The following is a 22,043-nucleotide window of genomic DNA, read 5'->3' as shown; positions in this document are numbered from 1 at the left end:
ATAGAGCCATTTAATTGAGGAGGGACAGGATTATGGGAAGGAAGAAAAGAAGAACACCTACCGTTGATGGGGAACGAATAACATTGAGAAGGGAAGAAGAGCTGATATGGGAACGGATTTTCGCCTTTAATCTCCATTAAGGGCCAGCGGCGACCTTGGAATCGGAGACGCATGGGAGCGGCGGCACTGTTTATGGGAGTCGGGATTTTGCGATCTGAAGGAATCGAGGAGAAAGATTGACGATGGGTTTTGCCCCAGCGCCACGACCGAATGGGCCCTCTGTTTTCTCAATAAATTTCTTGGGCTTCTTACGACCTATGAAGGAATACTACCTCCTGGTTGGGGCCCCTGCCTTCCGGGGGCCCAGGGCGGGCGCCCCGTTTGCCCGGCCTATGGGCCGGGCCTGCATCTCACCATGGCTATCCCTAATCTTGACTCCTTACATATTTTGGACTTCTTGATTCGACTCAGCATATGAATTATGATCTAGACTACCAGCCCATGCGGCCACATTGAGCATGCTTGCGATGATCAGCTTGACCTTCTCCCCAGGACAACAAAGCCTACATTCCAGAGTGATTCGGCGGAGATGATATAGTGGCCGGCATCGACGCTCCCTCTCTCGCTCTCCAACTCCAATGGCTTCCCTCTGCTTCTTCATTTTGGGTTCCATTCATCGAGCCGCACAACACTCATCAGGCTCATGACCAGCATACAACACTTGCCCAGTCTCTATATTGTAGGGTTCTTATACCAGAAGAAAAAGATAATCTAATCACTCACAACGCGATTCAAGTCTCTTCTCTTACCCACGAGAACAGATGCGCGACGAGTACCAAGCGGCGGATGGGTTAATGTAGGTTCAAGCTAGAGCGTAGGGGGGCACAGTGGACCTTGTCGAGGGAGTCCGCGGCTGCAATGCGGTGGCCCGCGGCGTCGATCCCTCTCCTCCTCTCCAATGGCTTCGCTCTGCTTCATTGACGATTTTTACCGGGGAAAAATAGTTTTTTTTATGGAAGGAAAACAAATAGTTGGATGGGCTGCTTGCTGTTTGGGCTCCACTGACTTGAACAGCCCGTCCTAAATGGGCTGGAGCTTCCTCAAGGTCCAACCATCCCATCGCCTCCTCCCCCAACTCTGCTTGGACGCGTCGGTGGATCGATGACGATAACAATGGCCGCCACCTCCAGTTCGGAGCGGCACGCCGGCGACCATGGCTGCCGAGTGGGCGCCACCGCTGGGCGCGGAACCCTCGCCGCAGGCACCCGTCGCAAGGTCTGCACGGTCCACTCTTGCTCCAGCCCTTCTTAATCAGATCTCCTAACTCCTCCCCTTTTATGACTATTTCGCGTTCATGAGTGAGGAAGCGTAGGAATTCTTATGGAAGAACTCGTGTAGCAATCAGTTGATTTTGTTGGTTTTGGTGCTTCAGAACGCTCACCCCTCAGCTCTGATTCGTATGTAGTAAAATGTGCTACTAAAAAGGGAAGTAAAACATTTGTTGTCAGATTACAGACATCATTTTCTGCAGTTCTGATTGTGTTTAATCAATATCTTTTGATCACATAAATCATACTCCCTCCGTCCCAAAATTTTTGTCTTAGATTTGTCTAAATACGGATGTATCTAACACTAAAACGTAACTAGATACTTCCGTATTTAAATAAATTTAAGACAAGAATTTTGAGACGGAGGAAGTATTAAGATTGTTTGGTTCACAGAGCTCTCTCAATCGGCTATAACCAATAGATGGCCCCTCCTCCTAGGATGTTCTTGCCACACCTATTGAGCTTCGACTAATTGTTCTGACTTCTGAGTTCTGACTACATAGAGGGTGCGAGTTTCAGAACATAATTTTACCAGCGAACTCGAATCTGGCCACCAGTTTGAACTACAGTTTCATATGTGAAGGGTTGGATTCATATATATTGCATTAGACATCATTGCCAATCACATAGAAGCTAGGACTAAGTTAGTGGAGTGACTAAGACTAAAGTAACAATGCTCATTTGGTTAACTAAAGTAGCAAAAGCTCTTTATGCCACCTTCTAGTAAGTAGTAATTGTAGTATTAGGTAATAGAGCTCAGTGGCAGTGACAAAAAATTTCTTGGAAACAAGGAAGGATGATACTATTATTATTTCAGAAACGGCACCAAGGCCGTACCTATTATTGAACGGTAACATCCAAGAAATACGACAAGCACCAACCGACTGACACACACCACATTTTCCTCTGTCTCGACTCACTCCCACTACTAAACCAAAGTAGCACACTGACTCGACCTTGAATCTTCAAAAGAGCAGCGTCTAGGAAGAAAATCAAAGCATTCTCAAATCTCAATCTTTGCAGGAATCCAAGCCACCCTTCTTTCGGCCAGGAGGTGGCCAGATTACTTGCTCGCGGAGTCTCCCTCAACAGCTAGCGGAACGGTGCTTGCCATGGTGCGGTACTTGAGGGCGTACAGCATCTCGAGGTAGCGGCGGGTCTCACGCCTTTCGAGGTTGGAGACGTACTTCCAGAACCCATACACGCCGGTGAGGGTCATCAGCCTCTCAGAGTAAAGCTTCCAGGTGTACCTAAATAAGAATAACTGTTAGTCTCAGCAAACTAGTTATCCTTGGAAGTAGTAAAAACTAGTGAATTTTGAGTTGCATACTTCTCCTCAATACGCTGAAGCCCACCCTGTGAGATCTTGGTCCAGTGGCTGGGGTCAACCTGGCACTTCTCAAAGAACTCAACCAGCAGAGCAGAGGCCTTGTCACCCTGGTAGGGATCAATGTGGTAGCCAGACACGCCATTCACGATGATCTCAGCAGGACCACCATATGCAGTTGCGAAGGTAGGAAGACCGCAGGTCATGGCCTCGATGACAGTAAGCCCAAACGCCTCATAGAAAGCAGGCTGCACGCAAAAGGGGTATGTGAGAACACATATTTTTACAAGGCAAGAATGTGGTTTATGCAACACGTAGTTACCTGCACAAAGGCACCCTTGGTGTCGCAGATGTAACGGTAGAGCTCAGCATTACGGACACGGTTCATCTGGGCAGAGATCCAGCGGACATGGCCATTCAGGTTGTACTGCTCAATAAGGTCAAACATCTTCTTGAACTCAGCCTGCTCCTCCTTGTCCTTTGATGGATTGCCATGGTCACCACAGACAACCACAAGGTTAACCAGCTCCTGCAAGCGAGGGTTCTTGCCATACAGCTCAACCAGACCAGTCAAGTTCTTAACACGGTCCAAACGAGCCATCGAGAAGATGATTGGCTTGTTCCGGTCCTTGAGCACATACCTGCAGAAGGTATTCTAGTCAGATGTACAGCAATAAATGCATCAGACCGTTGCAGCTCAGGCGGTAAGAAACAATTCTGCAGTTCTTACTTGTGCTCGTTGTTGTCAACATTACTGTAGAGCAGCTCCTCGATCTCTGGGTGGAGGGAGGTGAGCCTCCTCTGTGACTCGGAGTACGGGAAGTAGATGGACATGTCCGCACCAGGTGAGACTATGTTAAACTTGGGGTCGAAAACATCGATACCATGGACAACACGGTACATTCCAGGCATTGTGAATGCCATGTGAGACTCGTACTGACCAACAGTGTCCTTGCTGAAAAGGCAGAATTTCCATTAGGCCATGCAAAGACAACTGCTGTCTACAACAAAACAGATGGATATCATCAGAGAAAGCTCAGTCGTAAAGAAACATTACTTTCCAGCAATCTCTTGGAAGGTGCTAGTGATGATGAAGTCAGCATGGTTCATTGCAATCAGATCGGTAGTGAACTGGCATGAGAAGTGGTAGTGGTCCTCAAACTTCTTCCAGTAGAGGTCAGAGTTGGGGTACTTAGTTTTCTCAAGTGCGTGTGCAATTGTACACTGCAGACCAATGATCGTGGTAACATCAGAAAAGATCAATGTGTGGTAAATATGCTTGCAGAAACAGAGAAGTAGCTAGAATTCATACATGTGTAACACCCATCTTGTGTGCAAGCAAGCACGCAACAAGGTTTCCATCGCTGTAGTTTCCAATGATCAGGTCAGGATTGGCCTGGAGCTCTCCGGAAATCTCGTGTGCCACATCCTGGCAGAAATGGGGCAGAGTTAGCAAAATAAGTCTGTGAATAATGACAAAGGTATGATGGTGAGGTTAGGAGGCATCTACTTCAGTGAAAGTCTCCAGGTACGGCCAGACTTCAAAACGAGAGATCCACTTGCGAACAATTCCACTTTCAGTTCTGAATGGCACACGGAGGATGTGGGTGTGCTCTGTTCCGAGGACCTTCTCAAGACGCTGACCGCAGGTCGTACCGGTTGCATCAGGGAGAAGCCTCGTAACCTGTGCAGGGCCAAAAAAAATGTTTCAGTATCATACGACAAGTTTTAATTATCATACCAGACGTCACACTTACAATAAGGATCCGTGGTGTGATGTCGAGGCCTTGCTGCTTGATCCTCAGCAGCATCTCATTCTCCATAGCGCGGACTTGATCCAGAATGTAGACAACCTTTGGGGAATCATAGCTCAAAGATTAATCAGAAGAGGTTTAATCACTTGACCATGTATAAACTATGCAGGATGTTATTACCTGGCCTCCGGTGTCAGGGTACCCCAAGACATTGGCTTGGGCAAAGTAACCGTGCGGCGAGAGGATGACAACATTGAACACCATCGGGATTGTGCCAAGGAACTTCTCGAGCGTGGACGGGTCTGGAGCCTCGAGAAGGTCGAGCAGCAGGTGAAGGGTCTCCTGCGCACGCTTGGCGCAGTCACCCCAACCCTTCTCCAGGCCAAGTTCTTGGAACCTGCATTTGTCCAATCAAAAGAACCGTTAAAAACATCTCAGTGGTTCCTTCTGAAGAAAATACTCCAGGCTACATTAACTGGCTAATAATTCTGTACAATACAATGGTCACTTGGTCAGTACCTGTGGTGGAAGTCTGAGTATGGAGTGTCTGCCGGGAGACCAGACAGATGCTCCTCGGCCTTCCTCAGAGCTCCCTGGAGAGCACTGAGGCTGCGGATTCTGTCGTTCAGCATCATAGTCTGGAGGAAACAGAGTACAAGTTTACATGCTTCTTTTTTTCTGGCAAGTCTCATCAAAGTTTAAACAATGTATGCAGGATGAAAGACTGTCTTACCATGCCCTTGTAGTTGTGTGCGCGGAGGAAGTTGAGAAGGGGGTACATGCTCTCCTTGTCATGGAAGAGCTTTGATGACAGGTGCCTGTTGAGGAACTGCACGCCGTTGCCGATGGACTTGGACAGCGAAGGGCGAGGGAAGGAGGCGTTGAATGGCTCAAAGTCCAGCTCGAGCACAAAGTCCTTGTTGCTGCCGAAGCATAAAAGTATTGTTACACAACATTAAATGAAAATCATGAGAGTAAGAAAACCAAATCATCACTTCATCATCACAATTCTCTGGTACTGAATTTTCCTTCCTTTTTTACCTTCCTTCAACAAGCTGTTCCTTGAACTGCAGGTATTCAGGGACGCTCAACTCCTCGACAGCGAGCTCGCTCACGTTGACCCTCACATACTCCCAAACACCAGGCCTTGGACGGATGGCAAGTGCGACCCACGGCGAGATGACAATCGCCTCCTATATCATATACAGGAGTGCACCAATTAGAGCAACAGGTAAAGCGAAAAAGGATGCTCAAGAAGTCTGCTGAGATAAGAAGTCAGATGCGAACCTGCGCTGCCCTGAGCACATCCTCAAAGGCGCCGTCCTTGAGCTTCTCGCGCTCTGCCTCGGGGATCGCGGTGTTGTACTCAGCGATGATCTGGTGGGACTGCAGCATTCCATTTCCAAGGTTGACCAGCCTGCACAAAGCATCGCCATATGCCGCATAAGATCCACCATATATCATTCAGAATTATCGGATCGAGTAAGATCCGCCCAGATATATTCGCAAGTCAGATTGGTGACATCTGAAGCCATTGTTTAGCACATCATGCATCATTCAGAGAAGCATTTGGAATTCAATTCGAAACATTACAGTGCTGGTTTTGACGGTGCATTTACTAAACTTGACAAAGTTATATGCGATTCAGTTCAGTCAGATGTTGTGCCACATAGATCCTGCCAGATCCAGGCGTCGGCAGACCGATTAGTGCATCACGTTCAGCAAGTCTTGATTAGCACTAGGACAAAGTGCAGAATACAATCATTCTACCCAGTGGGGCTGTATCGAATCTAAAAATGCACGTGCAGCCAGATCTGGCAGCAATCAACAGAACTCATCAGTGTTCAGTACTAGGTTTCAACAAACAAACGGCTGCTCCCGCTCCCGCGGCGCGCCCCGCGCGCGCGCCTCGGGAGATCCCGATCGGCCGCCGCCGCCGTCGCCTCCCCAGCGTCGCCTTCCCCTCGCCGCCGCCGGAGTGCGCCCGCCGGGCGAAGCCCGCGCGGCGCGGACGGCGGCGGGGCATTCCCTCCTTCCTCTGGTCCTCGTGGCGGCGGCGCGGGCCGTCAGATCGGGGACAAGGGGCGCCTCGTCCGGCTGGTCTCCCAGAGGCGGGGACGGCTGGATCCGGCGGCGACTGGGCTAGGAGGAGGTGGCACGGTGTGGCGGTGCTGGTGGCAGGGTTTCGGTCGAGGTCGTCTTCGATCTAGATCGGGATCTCCATCGGGGGCGTCGCACGGCGGTGGGATCGGATCGGCGGCAACGTCACCGGTTCGGCGGAGGGCTCCGTTCCAGCCAACCGCGAGATCGGGATGCCGTGGCTTCCGGTGAAAATCGCGTCTGACTGCGGTCATGGCGGACGATGGCGGCGTCTCGGACGCCGTTCCCTTCTCGAGGCATCATCGTTGCAGGTCACGTCAACCTGATCGGAAGGTTTCGGAGGAAACCCTAGATCTGGATCTACCGGATCGGACGATGGCGACGTGTCGATGTCGTTCTCCCTCCTGGGGGCATCGTTTTGGAGCAAGTGTTGGCTGGAGGGGACAAGAGGAGGAGCGGTGTGGCATCTGGCACGTCGACAACGGCGGGTCTCAGCGGCATGGAGCAGCGGGGGTCTCGCCGGTGGGTGTGTGATGATGGACGAGTGCAGGATGGTGGCGCTGTCTGGCGTCGTGGTGGCGTCGATGGCAGAGAGACCTGGCACGGTTCATGCAACAGTACAGGTCTGAAGATGGATTGATGGCATGTGGCTGCGGCGGCCTCATACCCGACAGGCGTCCTGGTTGAGGAGTGCGCCGGACTGGTAGGTGCCCCATACCCGGCAGGCGTCCTGGTTGGGACCTCAAGTCTTAGATGTTTAGGTTTGGCTGCGATGCCTGTTTGGTATTAGGCCCAGACTATCTGCGCCCCTTCATCAATTGGATTGGTGTAGCGACAGCTATTGCTTAGACGGTGGCTTTAGTCTTTCTGTTGTATGGCTTTGTAAGGTCTTGTGAGAATAATGATAAAGTGGCCGTATGCATCGTCCAGATGCAGAGGCAGGGGGTCATCCTCTTTTTCTAAAAAAAAACTAGGTTTCAACAGAAACTTGTTTAAATATTTGATTGTTTGACCATATTTCTTGAGCGGGAATGAAATTGCACACTAGGCCAGATTTAGCTAAGTATATAACAGTTTTTTCTAATACTGGCGATCACCAAAAGATTTACATACCGACTAAGTTTTTCTACTGGAATCGGTACCTACCGGTGTGACATCCATCACACATGCATTTCATCAAGATTCGTGTGATCTGATAATGTATATAAATAATTTTATGCCTGGCATGGGGTGGGGTGAGAGAACGGTGCATGCATGCATTCTCTCACCCCATGCCGCTCCGGTACATCCACCACACTGGCATAAACTTATCAACAAAAAAGTTACAGTGGCAGTGCAGGGGAAACAGGGGTCGAACCTGGTGAAGACGGCGACGAGCTCATTGGGGTGCGCGGAGAGGGAGTCGCCGATGCGCTCCCTGACGCTGTGGAGGCGGCTGAGGACGCGGTCGCCGGCAGCTTCCCCCATCGCTCAAGCCTAGTCTGCTGCAGAACAGGACAGGGTTATCAGTGGTGGGTTCTTCAGTTCAGAGATCCGACAGATGAACAGGAACCGAGCAAGATTTGAAGAAGACCAAAGAAAAAAAACATTCGACGGCGCAAACTAGAAGATCGAGAGGCATACAAGAATCAAAATCTAGACTTAAGGCTTCAGACAGAGGACCGAGAAGGAGAAAGCAGTGGAGTGTGCGCGTTTATGATTATACGGATCTGAAGTGAGAAACCAACAGGTAGCCCAGGCTCTGTCCGGCGAGAAGTTCAAGTAGCCGACAGACGGCGGTGGGTTTGCATGAGCAGCAGTAGCCGCCCGTTGGAACCGGAGCTGGCAGTGGCAGGGAGGAAGAGTGACGCGTGCGAGCGCCTTGTAAAGCACGAGATCAGCGTGGGATTCCTTTCTTGCAGGCCATGCCAAGGTGGTTAAGACTAATGGTGGTGATTAGGCGTCGAGCTTTTCGTGTTACCGGGAAATGACAGAAATAATCTGGAGCTAATTAACCATGGCTGCTAGCACAAGAAAGGAGAACCGACCGACAGCGCGCGTTTCGACACCGACGCGGACTGAGGCGCAGACTTGTCGGCGGGAAGGGGGAGGATCCATGAGTGAGCAAGCTCACCAGATCTAACAACATCCATGCATCCACTTGGTGAGTTGGTGCTGAAACCTTAAACCCAGAGAAGAGAATGATGGCAACTTGCCAGGACCGCAGATCCGGCGGAAGCACCCATCCACCACATCTCCGCAAGTGGATGCTGATTGCTATCTTCTGTCCCCTAGTGGCTAGTCCAGCAAACCACTGTATTCTTCTTAATTATTGACAGCAAAACAGAGGAAGCCGCACCGACGACACTGAAACAGAGCATAGCAGAGCACGCGCAGAAGAAAGAAGAACTCCATTGGCATTGGCAGGAGGACGAGCTCACCTCACCTTGCACTTCTTCTCCGCGAGGAGAGCCCTGGGAAACGCCACGCGAGGCAGGAACGAAGGGAAGCAGAGAGAGGTGGACGACGACGGGTGAATGGAGAGCTCTGCCCACGGCGAGGCAGGGTATTTATGTTGCAGCGGCCGGGGTGGGGTGGCAGGTGGCACGCACCGTCATCTTTGCCCTGCCCCCTTCTTCACTGTGCAGATCTCTTTGCTTGCGAAACAATTTATCCAATTAGTGCATTGTGATCTGACCCGTATGTTGATTTCTTTCCATCAATGTGTACGTGGGTTTCTGTGTCTGTGTGCAGGCGGGAAAATGTTTCTCCCTTTCCTATTCTAGACGTTTGGGATGGTTTGGGGAGCAAGCCATGGATCAAATGGATGGATCGCGGGGTCATAAATTCGTAATCTGTGCCAAAGCTATTGCTCTCAGGATTGGCCTTCGGTTTTTTATCCTAGTGTACGCATTAAAAAAAGGTTGTATTATTATCAAAGGCTGGCCGAGTATGAGCTTTTTCTTTCTTGAACACGGTACAATCGTTGATGCTCACATATACACACATACGTGGCATGAGCTCCTTTTTCGCTCGTGTCATCTTGGTGTGACGTTTCGAGTCAACAAATCTTATGTCATGAAACAAAATGTACATATAGGGAAAAGAATGTGCACCGCTTACACAATGTTATAAATCACTGGTTTCGCCGACAGAGATAGTATGATCGAGAAATTTGGTTACAATAATAGAAGCGCTCTCGTCCCTGGCAGCTCTAACCCTAGCCGCCGCCAGGAGACGCCAATCTTCCAGCGCCGTTCTCCGGCGACCTCGGTCGTCGATGGTGAGGGGGGTCGCCGGATCCACACGTGTGGATCGTTTTTACTTTCTCGTAGTTTAGGTTTTTAGACTGTTCATCGTCTCGGTTTCAGCGGCGATGATGATGGTGTTGAGTAAAGATTCTTCGAATCCTTCCCTGACGAGGCCATCGGCCCTATGGTTGGAGATGGATGTGGAAACCAGTCTGTTCAACCAACAATGGCGTGGCGGTGGCGACATCCTCGTGATGGACCTGTGTCCTCAAGCTCCGCCGCTGTGACGGCGTTTGCTCCAGCGTCGGCGCGGAGCTTGGGAGGTAGTCCAGGAGTGGATGCATATTGTGGTCTGCATCGACGACATCTGAAAGACGGAACGTGTGCTGAGCTCGTGGTTCGTGAATGGCATGTATGGTTTCCTCCTTCGGCGTCTTAGCCGTGGTGGGGTGCTAGATCTAGAGTTCGATGGCGTGTCGGGGATGTTGCCCCGGTCTGATTCGTTCAACGGCAATGGCTTCACTTTTGGTGAGCCACCTTGAAGGTCCACAAAGCTGCATATCAGCGATGGAGCCGCGTCGAGCTCAGGTGAGGAGGTGGTTTGTCATTTTTTTCTTTGGTAGCTACTGTGGTGGTACCGGAGGCAGGTGACGGACGTTGGTGTCAAGTTTAGAAATGTTCTGCTATCTTTTCGGTTTTGTCATGTCGGTCATTACATGACTTGTACTTTTAATCTCTATGATATGAATGAGACATGTATTACTATGCAAAAAAAAAAGAAATTTGGTTACACAGAATGCACATTGCTCTGCTAATACAATTTTTTTTTGGCGGGGTTCGGCTAAGATGAGGTTGGAGGTGAATTTACAGTTGATTTTGTGGTGACGGCAACACACAACTACCTCGTTTTTTTTTGCGGGTGAAATCTACCTCGTTATTTCATCGACAACACACTCTGGTCTTGTTAGGGTATGTACAATGGTTGATAAGATAGTCTTATCTTAAATTTTGCATATAATTTAGAGATGACAAAAAAAATGTCTACAATGGGTCATCTCTTAGCCTTATCTTCAATAACTAGCAATTGCTAAAAATGTGGTGAGACATATTGTGCTAAAAGATCATCTTTTGTCTTATCTTAAATAAAAGAAGATAAGCCTTCTCTTGTAAGTTCTCTCTCCTCCACCTCATCATTTATCTTGCGTGATACTCCTAAGATAGCACCATTATACATGCCCTTAGCAGTACCCTTTTATGTATGTACAGTACGGGAACCTGTACGTGCACCCCGTAGGTCGCTCCACACCAGCCAGGGAGCAAACTTTTTCCGTGCTGGATGGGGACAGGCCTCCTACCAAAGGACAGGAAATCATCGACCGGGTGCTTTATATTACTCGGGATGGATGATGAGATTAGTTTGGGTGAGATCGGGTTTCGCTTGGGTTGGAAGCAAGGTGGAGATGGATGGCCCCTCTTTCTTCAGGTGGATCGTCCCTTCCTACCCCACAACCCAACCGAATCGCCACCAAAACTTGTTCCTTCTTATCCACACCCCTCTATCTCTCGCCTGGCTGCTTGGCGGCCTGTGTTCAACAGTTTGCAGAGTCGTCCATGTAGTCCTCACATGGGTCCGATTCGGTCAAGCAAAATGTGTCAAAATTTTATTCATCTTTTTGAGATGGAGATGAACCATTTCTTTTTTCTAGGTACGCGAAAAGTCCTTTTTCGGAAACCCTATCTCCGGCCTTTGCTGGATACGGCGACCTCAAAGGCATCGCGCTCTTTCTTGGAAGTGTTGCTATTGTGTGCAACTCCTCCCCTCTCCCCGTGGCCTTGGCACCGGAGGGAAACCTCATATCTGCGAGATTGGGCGATGAAAGCACCTTCATGTCTTCCTCCTCCTTGGGGGCATCCTCTCGGGGCCGGCTACAATTGGAGACCGGTAGATGGCGTCATCTTCGCCGTGTGGTTTGTTGAGGCGGCTGTTTCGAGGGCGCTAGTTTCTATTTGGCGATGATGATGATGTCGGGATGAGCTTGGGTCGCCACTCGGGCTTCTGTAGTCATATCTTCCCGATGTGTCTGAGATGCTCTTCCGTGGGTTGCCTAGTTGCTTTGAAGTCAGAGATGCGATGAAGCGAGTCCAGGTGGTGACGATGGCAGGTGCTCGGTGGTCATTTTTGGTGGGCACGGTCGACGAAAGTCCTGCATATATCCCTGGCGATGCTCGTCATCAAAGTCGGAGCTGTCAGTTGTTCATGCATACATGGGCCGTCGTGGGTTTTGCTCCATGTCGGTGGCCAGGTTGGCCTGTGGTGCCCATGTTTGTGGGTTGGGTTATATTGGTTTTAGCCTGATTTTTCGTCAATTAACCGGGCATTTCTCTCTTCTTCTTATTCAATAAAAATGGCAATTCTTTTGCCACGTTTTAAAAAGGTCCCTTTTCACGAAAAGGATTCAGATCTATTATGAAGGTTCATTAGTTGTACAAAAGCAGAACATAATAAATATGACATCGAGGTGCCTGGATCATCGAACGACCACTGCCAACACCAAAACGAGCCGCTGTCCCCATTTGCTGGCCTGACCTTGTTGATAATAATCAGGAAATTTTTGTGCGCGTGTAGCTAAGGACCAGCGCCCCGGAGTCACAGTCATCGCCGTTGAACCCTTCAACCAATTCGAAGAAGTTGACAAAAAACTTTAACCTCGCCGCCACAATAAGCAGATAGGAATCTATGTCGGAGCTTTGTCTAATTTGTCTCAATAGACGAACTCGAAGAGGATCGAAGCCCGGAAGACCAACTTAAAGATGAAGCGCCACCATCCACTTGAGAGCTGCCTGTGTATGGACTAAAACCCTAATATACTAGCCAGAGTTGACACACTAGGATTACCGTCATCAGTCACCGGAGCGACAAGTAGAGGGGAGGCGAATCTACCAACTCACTGGTGGATATCAATAGGAGGAAGGAAGGCTTGTCCTAGTCACTCTACGAAAAGAGGAAAATCATTCTAAATTTATTAAAATGACATTTCAATCAAATAGTTTGTTTTTTTAATAAAATACATACTCAACATAAGAAGAAAATATGTGTCAACAGTGGCGGCAGTAGCTGGCCGATTTGGCTCACCCCAGGAGATTGCACTTTTTCTAAATTCCAAAAAAATTGATTATCCTTTTTTGGCGCAAAAAAGTAGTGTTAGTTTTTTTTTGAGGGAAAAAGTAGTGTTAGTTAGCCAGGGGAAAAAGTGTTACTATGTGTTGCTCAAGAGATCTGAGTTGAACCAAATTTCGTTTTTTTATCTGGTTTTTAAGTATTTTTTTCGTCTGATCAAACTATCTGAGGAACATTTTCCCAAAAAATAAAAACTGCCTGGCGTCTGTTTTGGGGCTCATTCATGGGCCTTGCGACGAATGGATTTTATTCAGGGCCCAAAAAATAAAGACTCTGCCTCTGGCCGGCACACCCCGTTCCCAGTCTAGGTCGGCGCCTCCACTCCGACGACCGCCGCCGGCTCCCCTTCCGGCGAAGCCGCTCCCATCTCGCGCGCCGACGCCTCCTCCCCAACCCAGGTGCCTCCCCGTCCCCGGCGCTCATGCTGCAGACCCTGCCCGCACTTCATTGGAGCATAGATAGATTTGCACAGTACTTGCATACCCTGTTCTAGATGAATTTAGAATACCATGATGTGTTTATTAAAACGTACTACCTCTGTTTATTTTTATAAGACGTTTTAGACTTTCAGACACTGTTCAAAAACAGCACAAAGCAAGTTGTCTGAACTCTGAACGTCTTATAAAAACAAACGGAGGGAGTACTGTATATGAAATAGAGGCATGTGTGGAATAGAATCAGGGCACATAAATTAACTTTCTTACACGAGATGAAGCTAGGACGGTTTTGCAGTTCACTCGGGTACTGATATGGAAACTTTGTTCAATACCCATTTCACCTGGCCATCTTTTGCGTTAATTTACATGGTACTTATAAGCTGCATTTGGTGCCATTTTCTCAAAAAAATCCGTTCTTAGTTCATAAACTACTCTGGGGATGTGTCATGTTTATATCACCGGTGGAGCTTCTGTGTTTAGGAAGCCCCTGTACTTGCAATGCAACACTGGCTTGTTTGTCTCTGTTGCCTTTGCTAAACGGTACTACTGAAATGTTAACTCCAAGTTTATTCACAAATATAGTTAAGTTAACTCAGCCCCTGCCTTGTGGTTGCCATTTGGATTATCTACATGTCGGGTATGTCGCAACTCCTGCAGTGCGGCAGTGCCCTCTATGAAACAAGTATATATGCAACACAATACTTTTAGAGAGTAATTTCCATCACCTGAAAATCAAAGTAAGGAAATGTTTATGGCGTCAATGCGTGAAACATCGTAGTAGAATACGTCACAGTACAGTACAGGTGAATGAACAGATGCAAATCCCTATCTCAAAATAAAAATCTGAAGCAAATCTGTTGCCAATAATCTATCTTGTTTGCAAAAGAGGGCTAGCTAGCTGCCACTGTTTCTGAGCCTTGGCCCTCAATTTCTCTGTGGAGTTGCAGTGCTTGTTTCATGAGGGAATCGAGGGTCTCAGCAGTGTCACGCATCGTCTTGCTCATCCTGTTGGCAAATAACATGCAGCCCTCGAGATCCAGCATGGTCTCCGAAACGCTCGACAGCGAGCCCATGAGGCTCCCCAGAACAGCTAGCTTGGCAGCGGCACCGTGGCTCTTGAGTTTCTTCATTGCTGCTATCACCATCCTAGTGGTAAGTTTCATCGCTGCGAGGCTTTCCGCGGTCAGGAGATCCCTGTTTAACTGTACCATCTTCGTAGCAAGGCTGATCGCGACGCATTCTCCGGGATCTCTAGCTCGATCTCTTCCTTCTCCCGGCGAAATTGAGTCGAGATCAAGGTCTAATTTGTCACATGCTGTCACACAGAGGGATAGCAGAGCAACATGCAGCTTGTGGTGTTTCTTCTGCCTAGGATGGGAAGAAGTAATGTTCTTCTTCTTCTTATCGTTGTCCTCAATGACTTGGCTTTCGACATCACCACCTGATCTCGTAGATTCGGGAATTCCTTCTTGCCCTGTTGACTCACAACCAAGTAGTATTTCTTCGAGCACCTGCAGCAGTATTGACAATAGTGTGTATATTACAATATAAATATTGAGAGCATATGCAACTACTTCAAAGTTACAAATCAAACAAAAAGTTGGGAAAGGGAAATGAATGAATGAGTGGATGAGCGAATTGTTAGAGAATTCGCTTGGCTGTAAATATGTCGAGGAATGAAAAGAAAGAAAGAAATAACAGAGATGAGTGAAGAAAAGAGTAGGTACATACCTTTGGCATCGCTCCCATCATGGCATTCTTGAGTGTACTAACAGATTCAACATTCTCAGCATAATGGATACATAGATGCTCCAGAATTTCTGCTGCACTTTTTCTGCATGTGTCATCGTCCCCCACTAGTATTTTGGTGAGACCACCGACAAACCCATCATTCTCCTCCTTGGGGATGAGGGGGGCAATGCTTTTTCTGCCAAGAAACAACACAACCAGTGCTTTAACCGTAGTCTCTCTGATGGAGTCACTGCTATCAACATTAACGAAGATTCCTATGAGCATCTTAGTGAGATTTACTCTGTCTGCAGTTTCTTCCATGCATAGTTGCACGAGGATCTGCATGGCCTTCATCTGCAGTTCTCCTCCTTTACATTCTTCACAGGTAACAATTGTTTTCATGGTGGCGATTGCTTCCTTATCCTCTGACATCTGTTGAAGCAGGTCCGTCGCAGTTTCTCTCTTGGCAGTCACAATCAGCCGAAGCATCACCGCCAATGATCTCACTACTACCTTAGTGGACCATTTACTATGACCTGCGTGGTGCACTAGGTCGTAGCTAACAGGCGCCATGATCTTTGAGACAGGATATTTGGCTTTGCTTATGATTGCACAGTTGTCCTCGCTGCCTGCGAGGCTCCATAGGATATTCAGGCCAATTAGAACCAGCTCTTTGTAGCCATGGAGCATCTTAGATGATGATGACCGGTCGATCCTCCTGTCTGAATCTGAATCTGACTCTGAATCTGATTCTGATTCTGACTCTGAGTACTCTAACTCTGACTCCAGTGTCGAAGTGTGGATGCTGCTGTCTTGTCCCTGATCATGACCATTGTTTGCTTTTGACGGCGGCGGAGTCCTTGTAGTGTCTCTGTTTGTGTTCGGTGCGGAGGAGGATGACAATGATGATCGATATGGCTGGAGTCGGCAGTATTCTTCGAAGCAGTTGAGCAGTGAAGATATGCATTGGATCCCTCGTGGGAACTGGACCAACCGGATACCGCTGGCAACGTGCTCTACTATCCTCGCGGCAGCCTCCCTCATCCGTTTGTCAAATGGGCGCCTCGAATCCAGCGTATGAAGCAGTTTCTGGAGAATGTGTGTGGAGGCTGCGGACCCGATCAGCCGCCTTATCATCCTGCGCTGCACATCGATGATCTCCTCCTCTGTTTGCTGATTCTGCTGCCTCTTCTTCCTCCACTCACCCCTCTTCTTCCTCATCTCCTCCCTCTTCTTTTTCCTCTGCTCCTTATTCGTCATATCCTTTTCAACCAAAGGAGCTCCAGCCATTTCCGACAAGGATGATGGTTGATGCTGTTTTTCTTCTGCCCGTGCCGTCAAATCAGGAGCTTTGATCTCGTTTGGATGCTTCCGGGTGAGTAGTCTGTCCAGTATCAGCGCCCCAGAAAGGCAGCTACGGGGCGACTTGGACTCCATGAGCTCGATAGCATATGTGATAAGGTTTCGTTCTCTGGCGGATAATATCTTCTTGGAGTATCCCTTCCTGATCTCATCCAAGTAGCATGAAACTGCATGGCCATCATCTTGGAAGCCGTATGCTCGGCTCACTTTCTTCACTATCCTCTCCCTCGAGAGGAACAGGGCGATTCTATAGACAAACAAGGCACCTTGGGCTAGACACAGGACATACAGGATATTGTGTGCCGGGTCCATGTTTGCTCTGCCCTCCGCCGTGTCGCCGTAATGGTCATCTCTTATTAGACCGAGTATCGAAATCAAGGTGGTGATCAACAGTCCAAATAGCAAGAGACACATCACAGAGGCAATGCAGAAGCTCAACACCACACTGTGAACCAGCGCCAGAGCCCATCTCGCCGCCACAAGTAGTGCCAGCGCAGCTCGTTTGATGCCTCGCGGCTCCAGGTGATGGTTGCACGCGTTATCGCCCAGCTGCCAGCTGCGTGTCAGCAGGTTTTTCACTGCCTTCAAGCTCGACAATAGGTCAGCAGCAGATCTTATCCTTTCAAGGAATGAGGCGTTTATCCTGTTGTATGTTCCAAGTTAGCACATAGTCTTAATTACGCGAGTGACGAGAAACAAACTAAGGACACGAAAGAATACCATTGGCGATATACTATGTTGTTTGTCTCTGTCTTTATGGTTTGCATTACTCTAATTTGGTGGATCCAGATGAACAGACTAATTAACCACTCAATCGAGTGACGATGATTTTGTTGGAACACAAAACAGAAAACTTGAAGCTCCTATTGGAAACTTTGGAGCAACTATCGGGGTCCAAATTTTTCATGAAGTGGCATCTCATGTTTTTTTTACCCGGCATCTTATGTTTTGGAGATGTGCAGGCCGTGGAGCACTACACACTGATATCTTTGGTGGCGTTGCTCCGATGTCGACTATGGCACAGAGGACAATCATGGGGTCACTACAACTATGGCCTTCATGCTGGCGCATTCGCATATTCATATGTTTTTTGGTGAACAGAGAACAGATTAGGACTAACCAGTAACCACTAACTCAACTCTGATGGAATAATATAAGCAGGTAATTAACTGAAGGGCATGGGAAGGAGGAAGATATAGGAGCACTAACCAGAGCAGCTCTATGAGGGTGATCAGCGTCAGCCTCCCGAAATCCACCTTGTCGATCATGGAGACGAAGCCGCCGAGGAGCACCACCGTGGCCCACATGACCACCAGGTAGCCGACCCCTCTGATGGCGTCGAAGACATACACGACGAGCACGGCATAGCCATTGATGATCCTCACCTCCTTCCACTGGGAGTCGTACCTCTTCCGACCCATCAACATCACCCACATCGATGCCATGCCGGTATCTGCTCTCTCGCCCCGCAGTAAGCTCAACTTGCACTGTTACACACACTAGGCTCAACAATAAACTACACATTTAGGAGTATGTTTGTCTATGCCGTAAACGAGGTTGGATCTTGACGGGCAACTACTAGCAAACAAGGCCGCTCAGTGGTTTACTAACTGAGCACGCCGACCAAGCCCCTCCTAGGTTATTGCTTGCTCTCAAATGGAGTAGTATAATACCAACTGGTCTGGCCTCACTCCTCGGTCCTGCTTAACAAATTACAGGCACCACCCCTCCTCTCATCTTGCAAACAAATGATCGTCACCATTCATTCGTCATCACCAATGAAATGCCGCATGCACGCTGGACGAATCTAGATATATTTAACTAGAATACACTAGTGAAAATTGGGTACGAAAGTACGGACACATGATATCATGTGACTCATCAGATAAGAGCGTACCCTTTTTGAAAAACGATAATGTCTTTACGGCCTTGCGAAAACGAGGCCACCTGCCTTTTTCCTTGCAACGCGGTTAAATTGACAAGCAGAAGATCCTGCAGCAAAGTTTGTTGCAGGTTTTGTTCTCTTAGAAAATAAAAGAAAGAAGATATTTGTGCATGAGATTCAGACTTGAATCTTCCTGAATTGCTGAATCACTATCATGGTTTTAAATAGCCCGCTATAGTTCCGCTATAGCAATGCTATAGCATTTAGAATAGGTCCCGCGCTAAGGCTCCAAACACATGAACAAACATTTTAAATAGCGCTATAGCGTTTAGAAGAGGTCTGCCGTTAAGTGGCTTAGCTCGCTATTTAAAACTTTGATCAGTATTGCTCCGCCAATAGACTAGCTACTATGCATTTATGTTCTAAAAGTGAAGAAGTTTTGTGCTTGTTTTTGTATGGTTTGATAATTTGTTTTGAGTTTTGTTTATTAGGTAGTTTCTCATTTCGTAGTTGGTCGTCAGATGATATACTTTTTTACAGCACACTACTCGTATATTATTTAGTGCTCACACACACAGTTAACTCATGAAATACGATGATACCAGTACTATATTTAACTATGCCGAAAACGAGGTTGGATCTTCACCAACAATTAACAAGCTTGGACGGCCGGCCGTTGCTAGTTAATGTCAACAACCAGCTTTGGTCAGCTAATTGCGTGCCAACCAATCCCCTTTTTAGCAAACAATGAATAAAGAAAGCTCCTGGGTTTTCTCTGCTTTATTGACGGCTTTTTGTGCACTTTTTTAGCGCCACATATGTCAGATACCCTCACGAATAAAGATTCCTCCCAGAAATGATAGTTGAGTCAGGAATTCATTTCATTGGTTTAGAGGAAACCATGAAGCATGAATTCTCTAAACTCAGGCTCATAAATATATCTGGGCCTAAAAGTTATATCTGGCGGGCCTTTGCGCCTGGCGGCCGCGGTGCTCGCCGACCAGGGGTGTCTGGTCGAGCGCCGTTGGTGCGCGCGGTGCTGTTGGGGGACGTGCGGGCGGCCTCCGGCAGCACGCGGGCTGCCTCCCTTTCGCGGGGCTCGGGGCTTGCGCCGGTGGTGCAGGTGGAGCCTGGGGCGGTGGCGTCGGCGGGCGCAGGGGCGGCGGCGGCGACGGAGGAGGCGACCGATCCTTGGCCTAGGGTTGGGGAGTTTGGTCGGGCTGGGCCGGTGGGCCAAGCCCAGGACGTGAGCCAAGGGGGCCTACTTGGGCCGTGTGCGGTCCAGGACGTTAGTTCCGCGGAGACGGGGCTGCGTCTGGAGGTGGGCTGCTCAGAGTCGAGGGGCTGCGCGCAGAAGCCTAGGCCTGGCCCGTCCTCGGTGCGGGCAGTACTTAAGTGGCTCTGGATCCGCCGTGGCACCTCCGACAGCTCACTAGGGTTTCCACCCACTCCATCGGAGGTGCGGCGCTTCGGTGGATCCGCCCGCTCCCTCTCCCCACCCCCCTCCCCCACCCCTTCTCCGATCCTTCGCAGAGGTTGTAGCCATGGGCTCCAAGGCGGAGCGGCGTGCTGACAAGCGGGCGGAGCCGGATTTGGAGGCGGAGAGGCGTCGCGAGCGGGATCTGCGCGCCCAAGCGAAGTCGCGCGCGGCGGAGCACGCCGGCGAGGAGGGTGGCTGGGGGCCTCCCCCAGCTTGGTGGCTCAAGGAGCAAGAGAGAAAGCAGAAGAAGAAGGAGGCATACAAGAAGAAGGGGCTGGAGCTCAAGCGCAAGGAATCGCTTCTCCCCTACGGAGGTGATCGCGTCGGCGACCCCTACTCCAAGCAGAAGCTGAAGAAGCACAAGCCGGCGATGCCGGCTCCCTCCAAGGCCTCCAAGCCCTCCGCCTCCAAGGGCACGGCGGCGGAGCCCATTCCCGTCGAGGATGCGGGAGGGCCGGAGTGTTTCCGCTGCGGGCGCACGGGCCACTACCAGAGCGAGTGCAGTTTCAAGCAATTGTGCGTGCTCTGCAGCAACGAGGGGCATGCCTCGGCCTACTTCCCCACGCGCGGCAAGCAGCTCGTGCTCCAGACCATAGGCCATGCCTTTGCGGGTGGCGGTTTCTTCTGCCTACAATACCCGGAGGAGGCGGATGTGGCGGCGGAGGGAATGCTAGGGGCCAACGCGGCCCTGGTGTCGGCGGCGCCCGGCGTCCTGTCCAAGGAGATCCTCGAGGCCGAGCTTCCCCATCTTTTCGAGGGCGAGTGGGACTGGCAGGTGGCGCCGTTCGACACGGACTGCTTCTCCATGGCGTTCCCGGACCCTGTCATGCTGCGGATGGCGACGCGCAGCGGGAAGCTCTTCCTCTCCATCAACAACATCACCGTCGACATCCGTGACGCGGTCCTCGCCGAGCCCAAGGCGATGTCAATGCTGGAGGTTTGGGTGAAGCTATGGGGTGTGCCTCTGAAGCAGCGGCGTGTGGAGCGGTTGATGGCGGCCACGACTATGATCGGTCGGCCGTTGGTGGTGGATGAACTGTCCCTAATCCGTTCGGGCCCGGTGCGTATGAAGTTTGCATGTCGTGCGCCGGCCAAGCTGTGCGGATCCGTGCAAATCTGGTTCAATGGCGAGGGATACTCCATCAAGCTCGAGCCAAAGGTGGACCAACCGCGCCCGGCGGCCCCGGCTCTCCCGCCCCCGCCGCCGCCTCCTGCGGGTCGTGGCCCGGGGGATCACGACAAGGACAAGCGCAAGGACAAGGATCCGGAGCAAGACGCCAGCATGGAGGAGGACGACTCCATCGATACCGCGGCCTGGGACAAGCTTGGGATCTCTGCGTCGGGCCCTGCCGCGCCGGTGGAGGGGGTGGCGGGGCTGCGGGCTGTGCTGGGGTCGGGCCACGAGGGGTTGTCGCTCTCGATCCCCAACCAGTATGGCTCAAACATGGGGTCGGTTTCTTCACCCCCCTTGGGCGCGGCCCCGGCTACGGTGGTGGGCTTGGGCGGCGGCGGCTCCCCGTTCGCTCTCTCCCCCAACCCCCCGCGGCTCCGTTCGGTGGGATCTCCGGCGTCCGGTGGGCAAGGCTCCACCCTGAGCGGCTCGGTCAAGCCGATGAAGAAGACGGCGGTGCGCAAGGTCAGCGTGGAGGCGGTGCGCGCGATGGAACCGCTGGGGGCGCCTCCCACGCCTCGGCAGTCGGTCATGGCTCTGGCGGCCCCAACCTTGCCACCCGTCGCTGATCCGCTGCTGCAAGAGGCGGCCAAGGCGGCGATGATCTCCAAGGCCAAGCGTACCAAGATGGTGCCGGCGGCACCGGTCCGCACAAGCTCGCGCTCCAAGGGGGCCAAGGGCAACATGCCGTCGCTGCAGCGGGCGCAACTCCTTCAGGCGCAGAAGAACATGGAGATCTCAGGTAATCCTCCGCCTCGCTTCACGGTTCTTGATTCTTTTTCGGACGATCACTTGCATGAGGCGTTGGAAGCGAGCGGCGTGGTTTTTTCTTGCGAGGGGGAGTCAGGGAGCTGATTTCGCTCGTTCGCGCCAAGGAGACAGTGCAGGCAGCCCTCGCGGCTGCTGCGGCAGCACGTGCTGATCAGAGGCCCGGTGAGCCCGAGGGAGGGGCCACCGCGGCTCTTACTGTGCCCGAAGAGGGGGGTCAGGCAACAGAGGTTGCCCCCCTCCCTCGCCTTGCCGTGGCAGGGTGAGGCGCGTGGTTAAGGCGGTCACCTCG

The 22,043-nt window shown here is 50.5% G+C and overlaps 2 protein-coding genes across 7 annotated transcripts; both read right to left on the bottom strand.

Moving 5' to 3' along the window:
* Nucleotides 1–2,104: 2,104 nt before the first annotated feature.
* Nucleotides 2,105–9,085, bottom strand: LOC125531634 (sucrose synthase 1). 6 transcript variants are annotated; one of them, XM_087537790.1, is made up of 15 exons: nt 8,935–9,085; nt 7,867–7,993; nt 5,697–5,826; nt 5,451–5,602; nt 5,143–5,332; nt 4,929–5,047; nt 4,590–4,806; nt 4,413–4,508; nt 4,166–4,339; nt 3,968–4,084; nt 3,713–3,879; nt 3,386–3,610; nt 2,978–3,296; nt 2,659–2,903; nt 2,105–2,578 (listed from the first exon to the last, which is right to left on the bottom strand). In XM_087537790.1, the coding sequence occupies exons 2-15, from the start codon at nt 7,974–7,976 to the stop codon at nt 2,392–2,394; spliced, it is 2,448 nt and encodes an 815-aa protein (XP_087393916.1). In that variant the 5' UTR covers nt 7,977–7,993; nt 8,935–9,085; the 3' UTR covers nt 2,105–2,391. The 6 variants fall into 6 exon arrangements, with proteins under 6 accessions (XP_087393916.1, XP_087393915.1, XP_087393917.1 ...); XM_087537789.1 differs by having other exon boundaries at nt 8,930–9,083; XM_087537791.1 differs by having other exon boundaries at nt 7,867–7,990; nt 8,930–9,080.
* Nucleotides 9,086–14,096: 5,011 nt separating this feature from the next.
* On the bottom strand, nt 14,097–18,028 carry LOC147957239 (uncharacterized). The gene is made up of 3 exons (XM_087537788.1): nt 17,657–18,028; nt 15,086–17,090; nt 14,097–14,865 (listed from the first exon to the last, which is right to left on the bottom strand). Exons 1-3 carry the CDS (start codon nt 17,890–17,892, stop codon nt 14,245–14,247), a joined length of 2,862 nt encoding a protein of 953 aa, XP_087393914.1. The 5' UTR covers nt 17,893–18,028; the 3' UTR covers nt 14,097–14,244.
* Between the last annotated feature and the right edge of the window lie 4,015 nt (nt 18,029–22,043).

Source organism: Triticum urartu, chromosome 7A (genome assembly GCF_056163025.1).
Source record: "Triticum urartu cultivar PI428250 chromosome 7A, HENAU_Tu73, whole genome shotgun sequence".
NCBI classification, from domain to species: Eukaryota; Viridiplantae; Streptophyta; class Magnoliopsida; order Poales; family Poaceae; genus Triticum; species Triticum urartu.
The sequence above is the reverse complement of the archived record's forward strand: the minus strand, read 5'-3'. Positions and strand labels throughout refer to the sequence as shown.